At 45.2% G+C, this 21,725-nt stretch overlaps 1 protein-coding gene across 1 annotated transcript; it reads right to left on the bottom strand.

Annotated features, from left to right (window-relative positions):
- Positions 1-12,481: 12,481 nt before the first annotated feature.
- On the bottom strand, positions 12,482-14,258 carry LOC143795817 (uncharacterized). Its single transcript, XM_077281023.1, is given in 6 exon segments — positions 12,482-12,666; positions 12,754-12,865; positions 13,046-13,142; positions 13,178-13,319; positions 13,322-13,631; positions 13,845-14,258. Coding segments are annotated over 6 exon segments (1,260 nt in total).
- Positions 14,259-21,725: the final 7,467 nt, after the last annotated feature.

Here is a 21,725-nt window from a genome sequence, read left to right as displayed (position 1 = left end):
TGATGGGAGAATAGTCCCAAACATTTACATAATTACATACAGTATACACTGTGTTCAAAATTATTATGCAAATTGGATTTAAGTGTCATAAAGATTTAATTGTTTTGCTTTTCAAATAAACTTGTGGATGGTATTTGGTCTCAGGGCTCAATGGATCACTGAAATCAATCTTAAACACGTGATAATTAATTTTCCAGGTGATTCAAATTAAAGGAAAACTACTTAAAAATTATGTTCCACATTATTAAGCAGGCCACAGGTTTCAAACAATATGGAAAATAAAAAGGATCTTTCTGCTGCTGAAAAGTGTTAAATAGTGCAAGGCCTTGGACAAGGCATGAAAACATTAGATATTTCACGAAAACTTAAGAGTGATCATCATACTGTGAAGGGATTTGTGACTGAAACAGAGCGCAGATAGAGTTCATGCAGATAAAGGCATAACGAGGAAGGTTTCTGCCAGACAAATTCATTGGATTAAGAGAGCAGCTGCCAAAATACCATTACAAAGCAGCAAACAATTATTTGAAGCTGCTGGTGCCTCTGAAGTCCCTCAAATCTCAAGGTGTAGGATCCTTCAAAGGCTTGCTGTGGTGCATAAACCTACTATTCGGCCACCCCTAAACAGTGTTCACAAGCAGAAACGGTTGCAGTTGGCCCAGACATACTTGAAGACTAATTTTCAAACAGTCTTGTTTACTAATGAGTGTCGAGCAACCCTGGATGGTCCAGATGGATGGTTGGTGGATGGCCACCATGTCCTAACAAGGCTGCAACATCAGCAAGGAGGTGGAGGAGTCATGTTTTGGTCCAGAATCATGGGGAAACAGCTGATGGGGCCCTTTAAGGTTCCTGAAAGTGTGAAAATTACCTCTGCAAAGTATATAGTTTCTGACTGATAGCTTTCTTCCATGGTATAAAAAGCAGAAACGTGCCTTCAGGAGCTAAATCATCTTCATGCATGACAATGCACCATCTCATGCGGTGAAGAATACCTCTGAGTCATTGACTGCTATGGGCATAAAAGGAGATAAACTTATGGTGTGGCCACCGTCTTCCCCTGACCTCAACCCTATAGAGAACTTTAGGAGTATCATCAAGCAAAAGATCTATGAGGGTGGGAGGCAGTTCACATCAAAACAGCAGCTCTGGGAGGCCATTCTGACTTCATGCAAAGAAATACAAGCAGAAACTCTCCAAAAACTCACAAGTTCAATGGATGCAAGAATTGTGAAGGTGATATCAAAGAAGGGGTCCTATGTTAACATGTAACTTGGCCTGTTAGGATGTTTTGGAGTTAAATAGCTTTTTTGTTCAGTGAATGTGACCTCCTAATGCTGCAAATTCAACAAATGAGCATTTTAATTTCTTTAAAACATAACAAATGTTAAGAAATTCTACTGTGCCTAATAATTTGGAACAGTGCATTTTGAGTTTTTATTCGTTTTGGAGATTATACTGTTATCATTGGGAGGTTTCTTCAATAAAATTCGATGTATACTCTAACGGGTGATGACTTTTCTTAGACTCACTGTCATTTGCACCGACCATTTAGGAAAATCTGAGAAAAACGTCATTTTCATAATAATTTGGAACATAGTGTACATGCTCACCAATCACCTAATCCCCGACGCCCGCGTCTCCTGCAAGCAATCAAAAATAATAAACCAACAAACTTACCTTTCTGCCTAAGTCCATTTAACCCCTTCATGACCCAGCCTATTTTGACCTTAATGACCTGGCCATTTTTTGCAATTCTGACCAGTGTCCCTTTATGAGGTAATAACTCAGGAATGCGTCAACGGATCCTAGCAATTCTGAGATTGTTTGTTTTTTTTCGTGACATATTGGGCTTCATGTTAGTAGTAAATTAAGGTTGATAATTTTTTGCGTTTATTTGGGGAAAAAATCAGAAATTTGGCGTAATTTTGAAAGTTTCGCAATTTTCAAATTTTTTTATTTTTATTCTGTTAAACCAGAGAGTTATGTGACACAAAATAGTTAATAAATAACATTACTCAAATGTCTACTTTACATCAGCACAATTTTGAAAACACAAATTTTTTTTTTTGCTAGGAAGTTATAAGGGTTAAAATTTAACCAGCAATTTCACAATTTTCCAACAAAATTTACAAAACCATATTTTAGGGACCTCCTCACATTTTGAAGTTAGTTTGAGGGGTCTATATGGCTGAAAATATGTCACTGGTCTCTCTTGGTGATCTTTCTATTAAGCAGGCTGTATTTTTTTTGCTGCTTTAATAAATAAATAGCTATTATGAGGGACATCTCCTGAGTGCACCAATATCCATTTGTGGGATCGTGATTCAGAGGCATGTATATACCATTGGGATTTCAGTCAGTATTCCACTACTATTGTGCATTGTATTGGGGAGAGTGCGATAGGGGAATTGGTGCAATTTAAATTGTCTTTGCTGCTTCATTGCTGAGCATACTATAAGGAGGAGACCGTACAAAGGACAGTGAATCGCCCATGAGTATGACACTGGTCTCTTCGGTTGATCATTTCATTAAGCATGCTGTATCTGCTTCCTTGCTGGTATGATATACAATCGAGGGATATAATCCCTGAATGCACCATCATTTGTGGGATCCTGATCCGCCCCTATCACCCACTAAATTTATTTCCCTCACTTTTTGGTTTTTCCTTCTTGCTCTTCTATCCTTTTTTCTTGCTTGAGAGCAGAGAGGGATAATTCTAAGGGAAAGTGAGGGCGAGTCGACGAGAGCGGGGGGTGCTACATTGCGTATTTATCTAGGGTGCCAACCTCCGCAGTCAGGTAGGGACAGTTTGATTAGGGTGAGTAGAGGGAGGACTATATTAGGCTTTATTGTGCCACCCTCTATCACTGAATCCCTGCCACTTCGGCCTAGTGCGGGCCGCATCCCGATAGGCCCCGCCCACCGTTCGCTTCATCTTACGGCTCCGCCCCCAGACCTGGCGCTTCTCGCTCCCTGCGAGATTACCACTCACAGCCCCCGGCGGCCATCTTCCCACTGCATGCTGCAGCTCCAGCGCCATTTTGCACGTGCCAGGGTTTTTTCTCTGGAGCCGGGCTTCTCTATCAGCGCCACCTCATCCGTTTGCGGGACACAGGACCTGGGTAAGGAGACCGCATTAGGTGCTTCCCTGCAGCGTTACCCTCACTTCCATCTAGCAGTTTCATTAGCAGCTGCAGTTTGGATATACCAGACTGTTGCACAACTCTTGGGGTAGACAGACCTTAATCAGCAAGAAGAGTGTAACCCATAATATAAAACATAACTTTTACTGATATAGTTAAAATGGACAATAATGGAAAAATAAGGGTGCTCACGCCGAAAACTGTGCACATTAAAAAACTGGTTCAATCTCACCGATTGTAGACGTGGGGTACCCACTAAGATGAGCAGGGGTCCCAGGGAGGGTCCAATACAGCAGGCAAATAAGGGGCGGGGACCTGTTCCCTACTCCCCTGTCGTGCCCCAGTAGTGACTCCTGTCCTTACAAGGACAGGCCCGAGTAAGCCCTGCTATGGACACCCCCCACCAATTACAATGTAGATAACGCCTCCCAACGCGTTTCTTCTCCAGTCATGGAAATTCATCAGGGGAGCTTGAGAAAATCAATGAACAGAATGTGCTCAAATGTCCATAGTAATCAGGGTATCAGCAGTGGCTGCATCCCATCAAAATAGGTCTTCATATGTGGCCGTTCGCCACAATCAGTGAGTGAGCCCAAGAACATCTAGCAGTTTCCCCTGTTACTTATATTCGGGTACATCATGTCGCAGTCAAAGGCTAAGAATACCACTAAGGTGCATACTACCTTTTTTTTACTGCGTGTACCACCTGCCAGGCTCCTCTCCCTCGGCCCCAAAGTTCCCCTCTATGCTCAGCCTGTGATGCCCAATGGGCCCAGGAGCCCTCCGCCGCCACCGACCCCAGTGTATCTAACCCCCCTGAGTGGGCTGCGTCACAGTCCATGGATTCGCTACCCAAAGCGATTAAATCCCTTCATGACCCCTCTTGGAGCGGGCCACTCTTTCCTAGGTTAAGAGAGCCCTCCATAACAGGGGAATCGTCGGCCAGCAGGGGCCGCTCTCACCGGAAAGAGGTACGGTCATTCAAAAAACGGATCCGCACTACCTCTCCTGAGCATTCACCACGCCATTCAGCCTCTGGTAGCTCCACTTCTCGCTCACCCTCTCCAGGGGTCCATAGCGATCTCGACTCTGAGTCTGATGCATCCTTAGGTCCGGATTCTCCGGAGTTTAGATCTACTGTTGACTCCCTCATCGAGGCAGTCAATCATGCGCTAAAAGTGGACGATGACCCTAATTCGGCTCCGAATCACTCGGTTTCCTTTACAAGAACCAAGCGTTCCCATAAGGTGTTTGCCTCTCATCCAGATTTCCTAGATATAGTCTGGCGACAGGGAGCGACTGGATAAGCGTTTTATGGGCAAAAAGGCCCTGGATTCGAAGTATCCTTTTTCCGCAGATCTTGTTAAAGATTGGACGGAACCTCCACTAGTAGATCCTCCGGTATCGCGCTTGGCTACCAAAACGCTCTTATCCGTACCTGATGGGGCCTCAATTAACAATCCCACAGAACGCCAGTTAGATTCCCTGGCTAGCTCAGTGTGTGAAGCCTCAGGTTCCTCTCTATCCCCTTCCTTCGCTGTGGCTTGGGTCGCCAAAGCAATGGTTTTCTGGGCGGATGCCCTTGCAAAATCCATTCAGGAACAGGATCTTCCGTCCGAGGCGGCGGATCTCGCCACACAAATTGCCATGGCTGGAGAATATGTGATGTACGCGTCTTTGGACGCAGCGGACTGTGCGGCAACGGCGGCTTCAAACGCCATCACCATTAGGAGAACTATTTGGCTTAGAGAGTGGCGGGCGGATTCCTCCTCAAAAAAGTCTGATTTCCCTTCCCTTTCAGAGCGGACGTCTCTTTGGAGAGAAATTAGACCGATGCTACAGGTGGGAAGAGCAAGTTCCTCCAACAACACAGGCCTAAAGCTGCCTTTCAACACCAGCAATATTTTCGTTTTCGGCCCTTTCGCAGTAGCCCATTTTGGTCCAACTCCACAGCCCCGTCCAGATCAGAACGATCTCCAAGCACAGACAGACACTCTCGGCCTTCTTACAGGCCTAATCAGTCCTGGCGACCCAGAACCAGAGGGTCCAGGCCTTCCAGATTTCCTTCACAATGACTCGGGGAGTATTCCAGTCGACACCTCCAAAGTAGGCGGACGCCTGCTTCTTTTTCAACAAGTCTGGCTTTCCGTCATCCACGACGAATGGGTCAGAGACCTGGTGTCTTCTGGTTACAAAATAGAATTCTCGCCTCCCCTCCAGCACGGTTTTTCCCTCTCTCCCAAGTTCGGGAGCTCAATCTCGCGCACTTCACCGTGCCATCGAATCCGCCAAAACGGGGTCATCGTTCCGGTTCCAGAACACGAGAGATTCAGAGGTTTTTACTCAAACCTCTTCGTCGTTCCAAAAAAGGACGGAACGGTGCACCCTATTTTGGACCTGAAGCTCCTAAACAAGTACCTAAAGGTTCGGCACTTAAGAGTGGAGTCCCTCCGGTCAGTTATCTCCTCAATGGAGAGAGGGGAGTTTCTAGCATCAATAGACATCAAAGATGCTTATCTTCATATCCCAATCTTCCCGCCACATCAAAGGTTCCTCCATTTTGCCATCCAAGAGGACCATTTTCAATTCACGGCCTTACCCTTCGGCCCAGGGTATTCACAAAGGTCATGGCGGCTGTCATGGCCATTCTTCACTCTCGAGGAGTCGTCGTGTTGCCATACTTAGACGACCTCCTGATCAAAGGTCAGTCTTATCTTGCCTGCAAAGCAAGCGTCCACATTACCTTGGATTCTCTTTCGCGCCTGGGCTGGTTAATCAACTTGGAGGAGTCTTCCCCCATTCCAGCCTGTCGGATCTCTTTCCTATGCATGATCCTGGACACGTCAAAGGGACTGGTCTTGCTTCCTCGGTCCAAGGCCTAAGAGCTTCAACAGGGAGCCCGAACGCTCTGTCGTCCTTGTCTGCAGTCCATTCGGTTTGCCATGAAAATCCTGGGGAAAATGGTGGCCGCAATAGAAGCGGTTCCCTTCGCTCAACTCCATCTCCGCCCCTTACAACAGGCTCTGCTGGACAATTGGGACAGGAGTCCCTTATCCCTCGATCGGCCATGTCATCTGTCCCCGCGGATCACGCAAGCGCTCAAATGGTGGACTCTGGAATCATCTCTCATCCAGGGGAAGTCTTTTCTCCTAATCCAATGGCGGGTGGTAACTACCGGCGCCAGTCTCCTCGGTTGGGGAGCGGTGTTTCGACACCACATTGCCCAGGGGCGTTGGACGATTCGGGAGTTGAGACTTCCCATAAACATCTTGGAGATTCGAGTGATCAAATTTGCCCTGAGACGTTTTTACTTCCTGCTCGCGGGTCACCCAATTCGGATTCAATCGGGCAACATCACAGCGGTGGCGTACACAAACAATCAGGGGGGAACCCGCAGCAGGGCAGCGTTGCAGGAGGTCTCCCATATTCTCCGTTGGGCCAAGGCCAATCACTCCACCATTTCTGCAGTACACATTCCAGGCGTCGAGAACTGGGTGGCGGATTTTCTCAGCCATCAGGGTCTCACCTTGGGAGAGTGGGAACTCCACCCAGAGGTTTTCCAGCAAATCTGCCTTCGCTGGGGAACTCCAGACGTGGATCTGATGGCGTCCAGACTGAACGTCAAAGTTCCCAACTTCATAGCACGTTCTCGGGATCCCCGGGCCATTGGGGTGGACGCACTGATATCCCCATGGCATCGGTTTCAACTCCCATACGTGTTTCCTCCGCTTCCCTTACTGCCAAAAGTGATCCGAAAAATCAGGATGGAGGGGGTTCCGGTGATTCTTGTCGCCCCGGACTGGCCTCATCATGCATGGTACGCGGAGCTCGTTCAACTTGTATCCGACGTCCCCTGGCGGTTACCAGACCGCCCAGATCTGCTTCGCCAAGGACCGATCTACCACCAGAGCTCAGGGGCCATACGTTTAACGGCATGGCTGTTGAAGCCTTGATCTTGACTCAAGCTGGTTTCTCCCAGCAGGTCATTGCCACCATGATAAGTGCTCGCAAGGCGTCTACCGCGTGCATCTACCACCGCACCTGGAAAGCCTTCTCATGGTGCAGGTTCCGCGTCCACGGTTGCCCTCCTCTCGTTTTCTCAATTCCCTCCATTTCGGATTTTCTCCAGTCCGGCTTGGACTCTGGCCTGGCGCTCAGTTCCCTCAAGGGTCAGATCTCAGCGTTATCTGTGTTGTTCCAACGTAGGATTGCTGCCAACTTGCAAGTCAGGACTTTCGTCCAAGGGGTCTCCCACGTGGTACCCCCCTACAGAATGCCGTTAGAGACCTGGGATCTCAACTTGGTCCTGAGTGTTCTTCAGGAGTCTCCGTTTGAACCCCTGCAGGATGTCTCGCTGACTATCCTCTCCTGGAAGGTGGCCTTCCTTGTAGCAATAACATCTATCAGGCGAGTCTGAGTTGACCGCATTATCCTGCCGGGCGCCTTTCCTTCCACCAGGACAAAGTAGTCCTACGCCCATCTCCGGCTTTTCTCCCTAAGGTGGTTTCATCCTTCCACCTTAATGAAGATATCATTCTTCCCTCCTTCTGCCCACAGCCAAGACATAGGGTTGAAAAGGCCCTTCACACCCTGGACGTGGCACGGGCCCGCAGGAGGTACATTTCTAGGACTGCTCCTTTCCGCAAATCGGACTCCTTCTTGTGCTCCCAGAGGGTCACAGAACGGGTTTAGCCGCGTCTAAGGCCACGATAGCCAGATAGATCCGTTCGGCTACTCAAGAATCCTAACTGGTCAGGGGCAGACCTATCCCGGCGGGGATTAGGGCACACTCTACTCGGTCGATGGGTGCTTCCTGGGCCATCCGGCACCAGGCAACGGCGGAGCAGGTTTGCAAGGCCGCAACATGGTCTAGCCTGCATACTTTCACAAAGCACTACAATGTCCACATTCAATCTTCTGCAGATGCGGCCCTTGGTAGACGGATTCTGCAGGCGGCCGTTGCGCATTTATAGTCAAATGGTAAACGGAGTTATTTGGTTGTATTGTTTCCCACCCAGGGACTGCTTTGGGACGTCCCATGGTCCTGTGTCCCCCAATGTGGCGAAAAAGAAATAAGGATTTTTGTGTACTCATCGTAAAATCCTTTTCTCCGAGCCACTCATTGGGGACACAGCACCCACCCTGTTAGCCTTACGGCTCGTTACTCTTTTGGTTCTTGACTTTCTCTGACATGTTATATTCTAATGTTATGTAATATATTGTTATTAATCTCCTACTGCTTTTACACTGAACTGGGTCTCTGGAAGCCAGCATAAGGGTGTATACTGCAGGGGAGGAGCTAACTTTTTTTTGTCTCAACTTAGTGTCAGCCTCCTAGTGACAGCATTATAACACCCATGGTCCTGTGTCCCCCAATGAGTGGCTCGGAGAAAAGGATTTTACGGTGAGTACACACAAATCCCTATTTTTCTGTTTCCATTTTCCCCTTTCATCTAAGTAGTATCAAACAATCTTCTAGGGCTCTTTATGCTATCATTAAAGCCTTAATGTAACAGAACCCATTCTTGGCGGTCTAGTATACTGTATGCCCTAGGGCAGTGAGGGTCAACCGATTAGAGACTGACTGCCCAAACTGCAGCCCAAAACCCACTTCTTTATCTCAAAGTGCCAACACAGCATTTTAACCTGAATACTGAGGTTTTAGTTTAGAAAAACAAGTCATACATAAACATCTTTTTATCTTAAATGAGAAATACAATAATAGGACCTTCAATGTTCTGTCACTCTGGTGGTCTCCAGCTAGAATGGGAGCAATATTGTCACATTCTTTGGCCACTTGACTACTGAGACGTGTAACATGGCATCAGCAGAAGCACATCTGATGATGTTTTGTTCCAGTCACCTGAGGTCTTTAGTGGTTAGGTGACCAAAGAACGGATCTCATTATTTCCTGTCCTGCTAGAGACCTCGAAAGCAGCTGGTGTGAGACCAGGAGTGGGGAAGCTTTTTTTCTGCCAAGGGGTATTTGGATATTTATAACTTCGTTCTGGTGCCATACTAAACTATCAACTAGAACCCCTGGCAGTACAGAAATACATCAGTAAAATCCCCATGAGTACACAGCATCACAACCCTCATCAGTACAGACATACCTCACCTGATCCACCAGCAGAACAGAAATACATCATTAGGACCAACAGTACATGGTACATCAATTATAATGTCTGGTCAGCCCCATATACACTTGTATCACATTAATTTACAACTCACGTTATGTCCTTAAGAATGGTAAGAAGATTCTAAGAGTTATGATGTCATCAGACTGTGGACCATACAGGAACCACTGTACCGATAAGACACAAGGAGGATCACACACATTTACATCCAGGTACCTGATAGATGATGTTGTCTTTCCTTCATCTTGTCCATATGCCATGATGACTTTTCACAGTCTGGTCTCTGCAGACTTCCATCTTCTCCGTTCTTCTGCTGCACAGCTCGATACAATGACCAGTGTCATTATAATGCTCCTGAATAACATTGTGTCCTAGGCAGAGTCCCTGAATAAATAATTGCGACTCACTATATTCACTGCACAAAATATGACCCACACACTGTTCTTATGGTATTGTCTCCTGACAGTACACCACTCAATAGTCTCCTCACACATTTCCCCCTCATGCTGTTTCCTCTGGCATCCACTCTGCTAACCATACTGTCTCCTCACTGATTTACCCCCACTCTCCATGCTGTATCTTCACACATCCCTCCCGCGCCTCATACTGTGGCTTCACCGTTCCCCCTCCCTCCCCATACTGTGTCCACATACATTCACCCCTCCTACTTTGTCTGTATACATTCCGCCCCTCGCTCTTCATACTGTCAGCAACCATCCCCTCCCTCGTTCCTCATACTGTTTATGCACAAATCCTCTCCCTCGCTTCACATGCTATCATCACATTTCTTGCTGTTAATACAATGTTTGCACACATCCCCTCCCTCGCTTTCCATACTGTGTCCTCAAATTTCTTTCTCCACCCTCGCTGTCTGCACCCACCCCTTCTCATACTTTTTCTTTATACATGCCTCCCACCCCTGCTCCATATACTGTCTGCACCTAACCCTTCCTTGCTCCCCAAACTGTCCTCAAATTTCTCCACCCCCTAGCTCCCCAGATTATGAAGTGCAATCCACCAGAATAAGACTTTTTGTGCACATACCCTTAGACCACGTTCCCACATTTAGTATTTGGTCCGTATTTTACCTCAGTATTTGGAAGCCAAAACCAGGAGTGGGTGAAAAATGCAGAAATGACTTGTTTCTGCTATACTTATCCTCTGATTGTTCCACTCATGATTTTGGCTTACAAATACTGAACGTGTGAATGTAGCTTTAGGCTGGTTTCGGTCATCTGTCTGTGATGTCCGAACCAGCTATGGATCTCCCGTCCTGATTCAGCACCCTTATGCATGTGTATGTGGTGGGTGAGTTTGGGTCAGGAGCTCTATGGCCATTCCGGACATCACAATCTGTACTCGCACCTTGAAAGTCGATATCTGAAACCGGTCATAGACAACATTAGTTAATGTGTGTCATTGCTTTTGTTGCCTGTAGCAAGCAATCACAGCTCAGCTTCCATTTTTCAAACTGTTCTAGTAATATGAAAGCTGTACTGTGATTGGTTGCTATGGGTTTCCCACTGATTAGGGACTGACTTGTAGTCAGATACTAGAATCCAATTCATTGAACGGTGTTATTCCTCATATTGTGAGCTGCGCATTATAGATACAGGGCAGCTAAATTGTACAAGTCCGCAGCTAGGGAAGGCCAGTGATGAGACAACATGTAGGTCATGAGCACAGGCTCAGGTAAAAGAGGACACAGCAGCGCTACGGCGAAGCTCCAGTAGGACAGGCACATGACTCACCACGGCCTCTCTGCAATTATATTTCTGCCATGCCTCATAAATCGGCACACCCAGAAGACTACAAGACCCAGCATGTGACGGCAGCAGCATGATCACGACCTGATCATGCAGCTGACGTTGCCCAGACCCGACGATCAGGGCTTCAGTTGTACTCACGCATGAAAGGTGCTAGTGCAATTGATTGCTAGGACCTGGTTGTTGACGGCACATGTGCCGACAGAGGGCTCAGAGTGCCACCTCTGGTGCTCGGGCTATAGGTTCCACCATCACTGCCCTTGGTTGTTTTGATTGAGATCATTTTTGATTATTTTCTGTTCTGCTACATTTAAATTAAAAAAAAAAAAATTTCGTAAAATAAACCGATCTTCTGGCTTTCTGATAAGTGCTTTATACATTTGTTGTGTCTCTTAAAGTCCAGTCCTAGGCACAGCATAGTGTTCATCCTGTATACGTGGCCACCTATGTTTACTGCGTCTCTGTATGTCTTGTTATATTATATTATATTTCCTTGTGGGAATTCTTAAAGGGAATGTATCACCACATTAGTCCCCTAAGCGGAGAGGAGAATAATGTAGAGGCATAGACCCTGATTCCAGCAATACACAGTAATAGCACTTACTGGGCAGCATGTTATGGTTTTGATAAAATCACTGTTTTACCAGCATAGCATTATCACTAGAGATCTGCTGCCATATAGTCCTCTATATTCATGAGTGCCGTCTATCTACACCCCAATCAGTGAATAGCCACTTTCTGTGTAACCTACATGGGGAGATAGCTGCCAGTGGGATATTTTCTCAGTAAGTGAATGCTGGAATCAAAGTCTCGGTCTCTACATTATAATGTATGCAGATGGAGTAGCAAAAACATGGTGACAGATCCCCCTTTACAAAACATAGGGGGATTTATTAACACTATTGGTTTTTATACGTTCATTGAAGTTTGATACTTTAACCCCATTGAGGCAAAGCCTGTTTTCACCTAAATGAGTATTCTGTAATCGTAATTAAAATTACCTTTTAGTAATGTAGTTGCCAAACCGGTAGGAGCAACTGTTTTTACAATGCCACCATTCCCAAGTATAGTAGATGTCAAAGCCTTGTACACGAAAGTCTTTCCACAACCTCCTGCACCAGATAAAAAACATTTTTGTGATGTAGTTGGATTATTAACTGCATTCATGATTGTTTCAAAGGCGCCTCGTTGTTCTAGGCTCATTAGAAAGTGCAGTCGTTCAGATTCTTGTTTCTCCCTTTCCACATCAACAATGTCACACATGTTATACGTATCTGATGGGGAAGGTAGTCCACAACTTTTGCAATCTTTAGCAAACTGTCGTAAGTGGTCTTGGATATCGGCAATTCGTTATGAGTGAGGAGGAAGTCTTCCATCATGTTATTTTGATATTTGTTGTATAAATCAAGTCTACTTGTGATGTTGGCGTGGTTCAGGATTGCAGCAAATAGCTGTTGAAGCTGTTGAAGCTCACCAGGCATTCTAAATAAAGATGCTTCTTCATTGTTTTGTCCCACTCTGAATTGTCATGCAATAATCCCATGGCCTTTGCTGCCAGAATATAAGTTTCATATGTGTGTCCTTCCACTGTTCTCAGATCTTCGAATGATGCAACACCTGTAAACAATATAAATAAAATAATTAAAAATTATAAAAAAAAGTGAGGATGATCTAATAACGTACAATTAGATGAATATGACTTACCCTTGATATGCATCAGGAGTAGGCGCAGGGGAAATCTTTCCATATCTTGTGGAGAGACAGAGTACATTCTTGGAAGGATCTTGTTAGCACCTCTTTTGCTTGTCTTCCAAAACTTATTTGTCCAGACATAATGGTAGGGTATTTCACAATATTAATACTGACATGCTGATGGATCAGTTTGGTTTAGAACAAACCATTTCGTAAGTTTTGTGCCATCACGCTGAGCTTTTTCCACAGAAAGCTGCTCTGTTCCATCCTCAAACTAAACTGATTGTTGGAAAGGTAGGTGTACCGGAAGTCTTTCTACACCATGGGAACGTGCAGACATCTCAAATTTTCGCAGCCGCCACATTGCTTCAGGCGATGCCAAATATCGTGTGTCGATGTGTCTTAATCTCGTCCCAGTGGTAGGTGCCGGTGTTGCTGACTTCGTTCACTTGAACATTTGTACACATACTTGAAAATATATTTGACGGTCTGGATGGAAGAACAGATTTCCACATTTATGTGTGCGCTGTATTTCTGAGAGAGGTAGGGGTTGTATGGTACAACCCAGCGGCTGTCAACTTGAGTTTAATGCCATCTTTTCATCTGCGGTATACTGGATAACCATCCACATTAATATTTGTTTCTTCGCTGAAGTCTTTGGGAAACTTTTTGGAACATGTCTGGATTCCTTTTACATCTTCCATACATGGTGAATTTATATTGTGTTCTCCACAGGGCCCATGAATCATGCAGCTGGTGACAACATCGTAAAGCTGCTTGTTAATATCCGGGTCAGGAATTTCTGCACAAACAGCATTGTCACAATCGATAGCTTCTCGAAACTTGTCTTCGTCGTCCAGAATTAAGAGCATATGGCAAATGAGGAAGACCTGGAAACAATAAAAGGATGTATTAAATGTGCATTATTAATCATTCCATTCTTAACATTACTGTTACGAACATTCAGATAAATGTACGTAACACCTCTTTTTTTGGAAATTCAATGATGTAGGTGTATGCCTTTACTTGTCCCATCACTCCACCTTTTTTGCAGTCAAATCGTTTAGTAACTCTTATAGCTTTAAGTGGAATATGGTAGATACCAAATCTGGGCAGTCTATTGCTGCTTCATGTTGTAAAAGGCCAGACTGAATTTCTTCCCACTTTGGGTTGCAAGTGAACTTAATAAATAAATCCGGCTTTCCAAATTTTGCTACCAAAGTCATCTTGTCTTGGTAATTCTGTGTCATGGCACGTTTTCCTCCGGTAAAAGAAGAGGGAAGTATGACGATGTGACCCAGTCTCAGATCTTGTTGTTCAGCCCTACTGTTGATATAATCCATAAGCCCGACATATAATTCTACTCTGAGTTTCTTTTGGTTTTGTCTATTCCAGTCCAGTCGCTGCGCTTCAACCTTTAGGTAGGCATCAATTATGTATTGTGTCAGCTTGCCAGAATGTAACAGCGGGTTGAAGGATTGTCGATCCTGAAGGCGGTACACATAGAATTCCCTCATCGACACTTTTTTTTTTCTTGTTCCCCTGCATCGTGACTAGTATCTTCCCGTTCTTCATCGTCGCCTTCCTCCATTTCATGACTTTTCCTTTTTGCAGTTCTCCCTTGCTTCCGTATTCCAGGTTGCCATCCGTGTTCACCATACGGAAAGAGGAGTGGATACACCATTGGATCACAGTTTTGGCTATGGTACACAATATTCTGTAGTCCTCGCTGCCCAATGGGATGAACGACAATGTCTCTTTTGATTGGCGGCTCTCCATCATCGGAGATAAACACAGCTGCAACTTCATTGGCTGTCGGCAAGTTGTATCAGCGAGGGTCGTGTTGTCTATCCTTGGTTATCCACATTTCGATTTTATGCTGGTCGTAGCCACGCTGATCAATCAAACCCTTCATCATCCTGAAAGCCTGAGCAAATGGATTTATATCTCTGCGTAAACAGTCAACAGTATTCATTATGTCCCTCTTGCATCCTTAATTTTGTTCGTTATTTAATCGTTGAATGTGTGCATACTCAGGATCCAATATGTAGAGTTGTGAATATGAAGGAGTATCAGATCTAAAGAAAGCACAAATACATTTTTAATTATTAAAAAAAGAGTAGGAATGAATTAAAAACGTACATTTAATTGTATTCAGGTCTTTTATAGTGTTGAGCATTCCGATACCACAAGTATCGGGTATCGGCCGATACTTGCGGGTATCGGAATTCCGATACCGAGATCCGATACTTTCGTGGTATCGGGAATCGGAAGTTTCCAGTGTATGGTTCCCAGGGTCTGAAGGAGAGGAAACTCTCCTTCAGGCCCTGGGATCCATATAAATGTGTAAAATAAAGAATTAAAACAAAAAATATTGATATACTCACCTGTCCGGAGGCCCCTGGACTTTACCGCCGTAACCGGGAGCCTTCTTTGCTTAAAATGCACGCGTTTAATGGTTTCCGTGACGTCACGGCTTCTGATTGGTCGCGTGCCGCCCATGTGACCGCGACGCGACCAATCACAACAAGCCGTGACGTAATTTTCAGGTCCTGATGCCTAATTCTAGGCATTCAGGATTTGAAAATTACGTCACGGCTTGTGATTGGTCACGTCGCAGTCACATGGGCGGCACGCGACCAATCAGAAACCGTGACGTAATTTTAAAATGCGCGCGTTTACTGCCTCCCGTGACGTCATGGCTTGTGATTGGTCGCGTCGCCCATGTGACCGCGACACGACCAATCACAAGCCGTGACGTAATTTTCAGGTCCTGATACCTAATTCTAGGCATTCAGGACCTGAAAATTACGTCACGGCTTGTTGTGATTGGTCGCGTCGCGGTCACATGGGCGGCACGCGACCAATCAGAAGCCGTGACGTCACGGAAACCATTAAACGCGCGCATTTTAAGCAAAGAAGGCTCCCGGTTACGGCGGTAAAGTCCAGGCTGCGTCGGAGAGGTGAGTATACCAATATTTTTTATTTTAATTCTTTATTTTACACATTAATATGGTTCCCAGGGCCTGAAGGAGAGTTTCCTCTCCTTCAGACCCTGGAAACCATCAGGGATACCGTCCGATACTTGAGTCCCATTGACTTGTATTGGTATCGGGTATCGGTATCGGATTAGATCCGATACTTTGCCGGTATCGGCCGATACTTTCCGATACCGATACTTTCAAGTATCGGACGGTATCGCTCAACACTAGTCTTTTACGTTAGAGAAGTTGATGTACAGTGGTACACTTGTCCATGAATGACTAAAACGGGCGGGCCACCGGAAAATTTCATTGACTGAAATCCAAAGGATGCAAAGGCAAAAGCACTGTTGTACTTTCTGATGTTCGTTCTAAAAATTTTTGCCTCGTTTGTACCTTCAGTTAATCATGCTTGAAACTGCTGAGGATATTCATTTACTTCACGTAAGTGTATAGTACCACTTCCGCAGCACGACGCAACCTTTGCACGGTGTAATTTTTCTTTCCAAAAGTGTGATGCACCGCAATCACTACACGTAACGTCTCGCTTTCCCACGTGGTGTTCACTGGGTATATTCTCTGGATTTCTTGCTGCATACCTCGAAGGTGGTGGCAGTTTACGTCGATGGGCATTGTTTTCAACTTCCGCAGGTGTCAAATTCCTTCTTCATTGACGCTGGTTATATGTATCAGCTTCCCTTCTTTCTGTCACTCGGTTGATATAAACCTTGTGATATCTCTCTCTGTCCTTATCAATCTGCTCAGGTGTTCGTTGTTGATAACCAATCCTACGATTTTGTTGTTGTCGATCAGCTACTGCATCGTTGTCCGGATTTTCCTGCGGCCTGTGAGATGGACCTGGTGACTCTTCTTGGCTCATTTTGTTTGGGAGAATGCGGATGCAATTAAATGTACGTTTACCTTGGCTGAAGTGGTTGAATTACATAGAAAGGAAGTGCTGCGTGTGGTAATGTGTGGGGATGGAGCCTTGTGTGGTAATGTGTGGGGACAGAGCCTCGTGTGGTAATGAAGGGGGAAGAAGTCTCATGTGGTAATGTGGGGGAACGGAGCCTTGTGTGGTAATGTGTGGGGACAGAGCCTCATGTGGTAATGTGTGGGGACGCAGCCTCGTGTGGTAATGTGAGGATGGAGCCTCGTGTGGTAATGTGGAGGGACGGAGCCTCATATGTAAATGTGTGAGGACAGAGCCTTGTATGGTAATGTGTGGGGACAGAGCCTCGTGTGGTAATGTGTGGGGACGCAGCCTCGTGTGGTAATGAGTGAGGGCGGAGCCTCATGTGGTAATGTGGGGGGTGGGATTATCTGGTAATGTGGGAGGCGGGATTATGTGTAGTGATGTGGTGGGTGGCGAGATTATGTGATGTGTTGGGGGCGAGATTATGAGTATTGTGGTGGGGGGGCGAGATGAGTGATGTGGGGGTGGGATTATGTGTGGTAATGGGGTGGGATTATGTGTGGTAATGAAGACAAAAAGAGAAATGATCCAGCTGGAGGTGGAGGCAGTTCAGACTTTGTGAGACTTGATTAGACAACTAAAGCGATAAATAGTTCTTCAAAATGAAAAATCTTTACATAGCAAACACCTGGCACACCAGTGAGGAGGATCAACGCGTTTCAACTATGAAGTCTTACTCATGATCTACCATGAGTAAGACTTCATAGTTGAAACGCGTTGATCCTCCTCACTGGTGTGCCAGGTGTTTGCTATGTAAAGATTTTTCATTTTGAAGAACTATTTATCGCTTTAGTTGTCTAATCAAGTCTCACAAAGTCTGAACTGCCTCCACCTCCAGCTGGATCATTTCTCTTTTTGTCTTCATTTGCTGTGGGCGCTCACCCCGAACCGTGCTGGGCGTTGGCAGGTCTGGGGATTTCGTCTAAGACCGGTAAGCTGACTATATTCCTTTTTTCTTATGTGTGGTAATGGTGTGGGGGCGGGATTGTGTGTGGTGATGTGTTGGGGCAAGATTATGTGTGGTGATGTGTTGGGGGCAGGATTATGTGGTGGGGGGTGGGATTGTGTGTGGGGGGAGTGGGATTGTGTGTGGGGGGGGCGGGATTGTGTGGTGATGTGGGGGGCGGGATTGTTTGGTGGTGTGGCAGGATTATGTGTCGTGATGTGGTGGGGGCGGGATTGTGTGATGTGTTGGGGCGGGATTGTGTGTGGTGATGTAGGGGGCGGGATTGTGTGTGATGTGGTGGGGAGCGGGATTATGTGTGGTAATGGGGTGGGGCGATTATGTGTGATGTGGGGGGGCGGAGCTACTGTGCAGGGGGCAGGATTAGCGAGTAATCACGATGCTATATATATAATGTGCGAATTACATGCTTCGTAGTGCATTTCTACAGTGGATATTACTAGACATGAGCGAGCACTAAACTAAACATGTTTGTTACTCGAACTGAGCAATTTCTAATATTCGGATGCTCGTTTCAAGAAACAACTATAATGGCAGTCAATGGGAAATCCGAGCATTTTTCAGGCAGTTCTTTGCAAGGAGATCTGGGGGGCAATGAAAATGATGAAATGGATGGAAAATGTGATGAATAGAACAGCATGGGGAAGACTGCTGAGAACAATGTGGTCACACTTTTACTCCACTTTAAGGACTGATCATAAAACATTCAAAAATCACCAAAAAATTGGAGTTAAGAAAAAAAGTGTCAAGAAACATTTTTCTGTATAATGACTTAAAAAATATAATTTAAGTAGACCAAAATTGAAATTTTAATAAAAAATATGGAAAATTTCATTGTAATATATTCAGGAAAAATAAAAATTGCCAAGTGCCAAAAATTTGGTTATCAGATACACATTAGGGCCTCATATACATTCTGTTCAAATTGTATTGTAGTGGTATTCCTAGACTCATGAAAGCTATGCACTAAATGCAAATCTTGCCAAAAATAATAAGCAGGGTCATCCATACACTCTTGAAGGCACCACCTGTAGTGCCTCATTTGAATATTGTGAACAAAGTGTAGTTTTGTTACTCCTACACTCAAAAAGCGCTGCACACAGTGCAAAGCCTGCCAATAATTACAAGCAGGGTCATCCATACACCCTTGAAGGACCCCACTGGAGTGCATCATAATAAAATTAAGAAAGTATAGTTGTGGTACTTCTACACTCATAAAGACTTTGCACAGAGTGCAAAGGCAGGAAAAAATAATATGTAGGGTCATCCAGTATTCCATAGATTCTAGAAGGCAAGAACTGGCGGGCCTCATTCAACTGTTGAATTTTAATAACACTTTATGTGCTACAGTCATCTGGTCATGTGAAAAAGTCAGCTCTAATCCAGGCTTTAGTTCATTGTTATCATAGTGAGCCTGTCAGCACTTTCTGTTGACAGGTGAACACGCCTGTCTGTTATGACCCTCCCTCAGTGGCACTAAAAACCCGCTCTGACAAGATGCTAGCGAAAGGACAGCACAACACCTCCAAGGCTTAGAGGGACAGCTCATTATTATTTATTTATATAGCACCACTAATTCCATGGTGCTGTACATCTGAAAATGGGTTACATACAGGGTTATAGATATCGTTAACAATTTACAATGACAGACTGGTACAGAGGGGAGAGGACCCTGTCCTTGTGGACTTACATTCTTCGCATGCCAGGTATCCAGCTTTGAGGCCCAACAGTTGAAGGTTGCAGAGGAATTAGGGAGTATGCTGGTTTTGTCTGCCAGGTATTGCTTGACCCAGTCATCAGGGCAATGGACGCTGGAAGGGTGTCATGAAATTGGTCCAAGCCTTTGCCAGTGTACCCCTACCTCTGCTGTATCTGTTTTTTGTGTCTCCCTCGCCTCTCCTCCTTGGTTGGGTAGGACGCTTGCTCGCTAACTGTAGTGTTGTCTGTGGGGATTTTTTTCAACATATTTTCCAAAATGGCCTATTGGTATGGCACCATTGTAGAAGACCTCTCCGCCTGAGGAAGTAGCAAAGTTCTCCTTATGGCGTGGGTGTAGCAAGGTGAATAACCAGTGTTCTTTTTGGCCAAGAATAATGTAACATGAGGGTTATGGGAAAGGCAGGGGTACATAATGTCTGCCATATGTGCCAAGGTCCCTTCAAGCCAACACTTTCTTGTCTCCAACATCATAACTACTCTCCATCTCCTCCAACATCTCTTCCTCCTCTTCAGACTATCCACATAGGAGAGACAGGACAAAGCTTGTGTAGGCACTAGCCTCTTTTGCACTATCAGCCCAGCCAGCTCCTATTCTCGTCTACCTCAGCCTTCACCTCCTCATTGTTACCCAATCTGCACTGAGCAGATGACATGAGGCTAAGCTGGGTATCTCCCTGTCTCATGTCTTTCTCCTTCACGTGGTCCATATGCAAAGCTTCATGTTTAATTGTCAGCAGCAACTGTTTAAGCGAGCTTAGACTGTTGCGCTGATCATAGCATTGTCGCTGCTCACCAAAGTCTTGGACAATTGCACAAATATCAGACATCCATGCCCAGGCTTCAGTTTTTTATGTGTGGAGACTGACAAGAATACCAACGGTAGTGTTGGAGCTATTATTCCACAACTGACCTCTGCTGGTCACAAAGCCTTGCCAGCATGTGCAGTGTGGAGTTCCAGCACGTGGTCACACTGCACACCAGTCAGTGAGCTGGCACTTACATGCGCTGCTGCAGCACGGCCAGAGTGGCTGTAGCCTACTTGAGGAAATAATATAAACACTGTTTGAGCAGGCACCATCCACTTAAAATCTAAAAAGGGGATCTCCTTATGCACACATAATTGAAGTGTAACCAAACAGAAAAAGTGTGTGCATCAAAGAATGGGATCACCACAACAATCTTTAAGGTACAAAATATACCAATATTAAACACAACACACCAAAAACACATTTAAAAACTTAAAAAAGCCCAACACAGTGGGTAGAGGTTAAGGGTCCACATGAATATAGGGTAAATACCAAAAAGGAATACTTCACTGCCAGATTATGGTGCAATACATCTCCACATAATTATATCACAATAACCAATTATATGCATGCTGTTATTTATAAAGAATGCCACTACCAGTAGACAAAGAAACATATAAAAACTCTATAATATATGTATATTCTTCCAAAAGACCGTATTAATGATTAAGAGACGGTACCCAGGTTATATACTAATCTTGGGAAAATCCAAGAATGATTATTTCCACAGGGTATCCACCCAAGGGAAAGAGAAACCTAGTCCTTCTTACCCAGGCTAACAAAAGAGTACCCCTTCTGGTGTTAATATGGCAGGCATAGTGGTTTCCATAGGCTGTGTCAGTATCCAGACCCACGCGTATCGACGCTCAAGGCATCTTCCTCAAGGTCAGTAGCTCAATGGTGGTGTGTTACACAGGTTTAAATAGATACATAATCTTATTAATAAGCTTACCAGGTGTGTGCTGCAATGGCAGCGCAAGCATCCCAGCATATCAAACCGCTGTATTGCAGAGATTATTGCGCAAGCGCCAGAACTTTTTGTCCGGAAGTCCGGAATTACTATACAGCGCCTGCGCGATCAACGCTTTTTACAACAAACCGGCGTATTATAAAGATTCTTGCGCCAGCATAACATACAGCGCATGCGCGGTCAGCGCTCTTTACGTATCTAGACATATCAGACCAGCGTATTGCAAAGGTTATTGCGCAGGCGCCAGCACTTCATACCCGGAGATCAGTACATATCGTGCCGCGCATGCGCGATAGGCGCTCTTCTGTTATAGTATTCTCCCAAGCATATAAGGGGTACTAGTCTGAGCCCAAATACTATTTCACCAGGGTGTAATCAATGCACCCCTGGTTCTAGAAATGAGGTCAGACTATTTACAACTTGGGTTGCCAAAATAACAGCCCCACAATTACCCAAAGCTTTTGCGCATTTGCAAAAGTAAACATACAGATAGAACAGCTGTAAACGATACAATTAGAGGTTTACAGCCTGGGGAGCATCATACAATGGTAGATACCAACGTAGTTTT

Source organism: Ranitomeya variabilis, chromosome 1 (genome assembly GCF_051348905.1).
Source record: "Ranitomeya variabilis isolate aRanVar5 chromosome 1, aRanVar5.hap1, whole genome shotgun sequence".
In the NCBI taxonomy this organism is placed as follows: Eukaryota; Metazoa; Chordata; class Amphibia; order Anura; family Dendrobatidae; genus Ranitomeya; species Ranitomeya variabilis.
The sequence above is the reverse complement of the archived record's forward strand: the minus strand, read 5'-3'. Positions and strand labels throughout refer to the sequence as shown.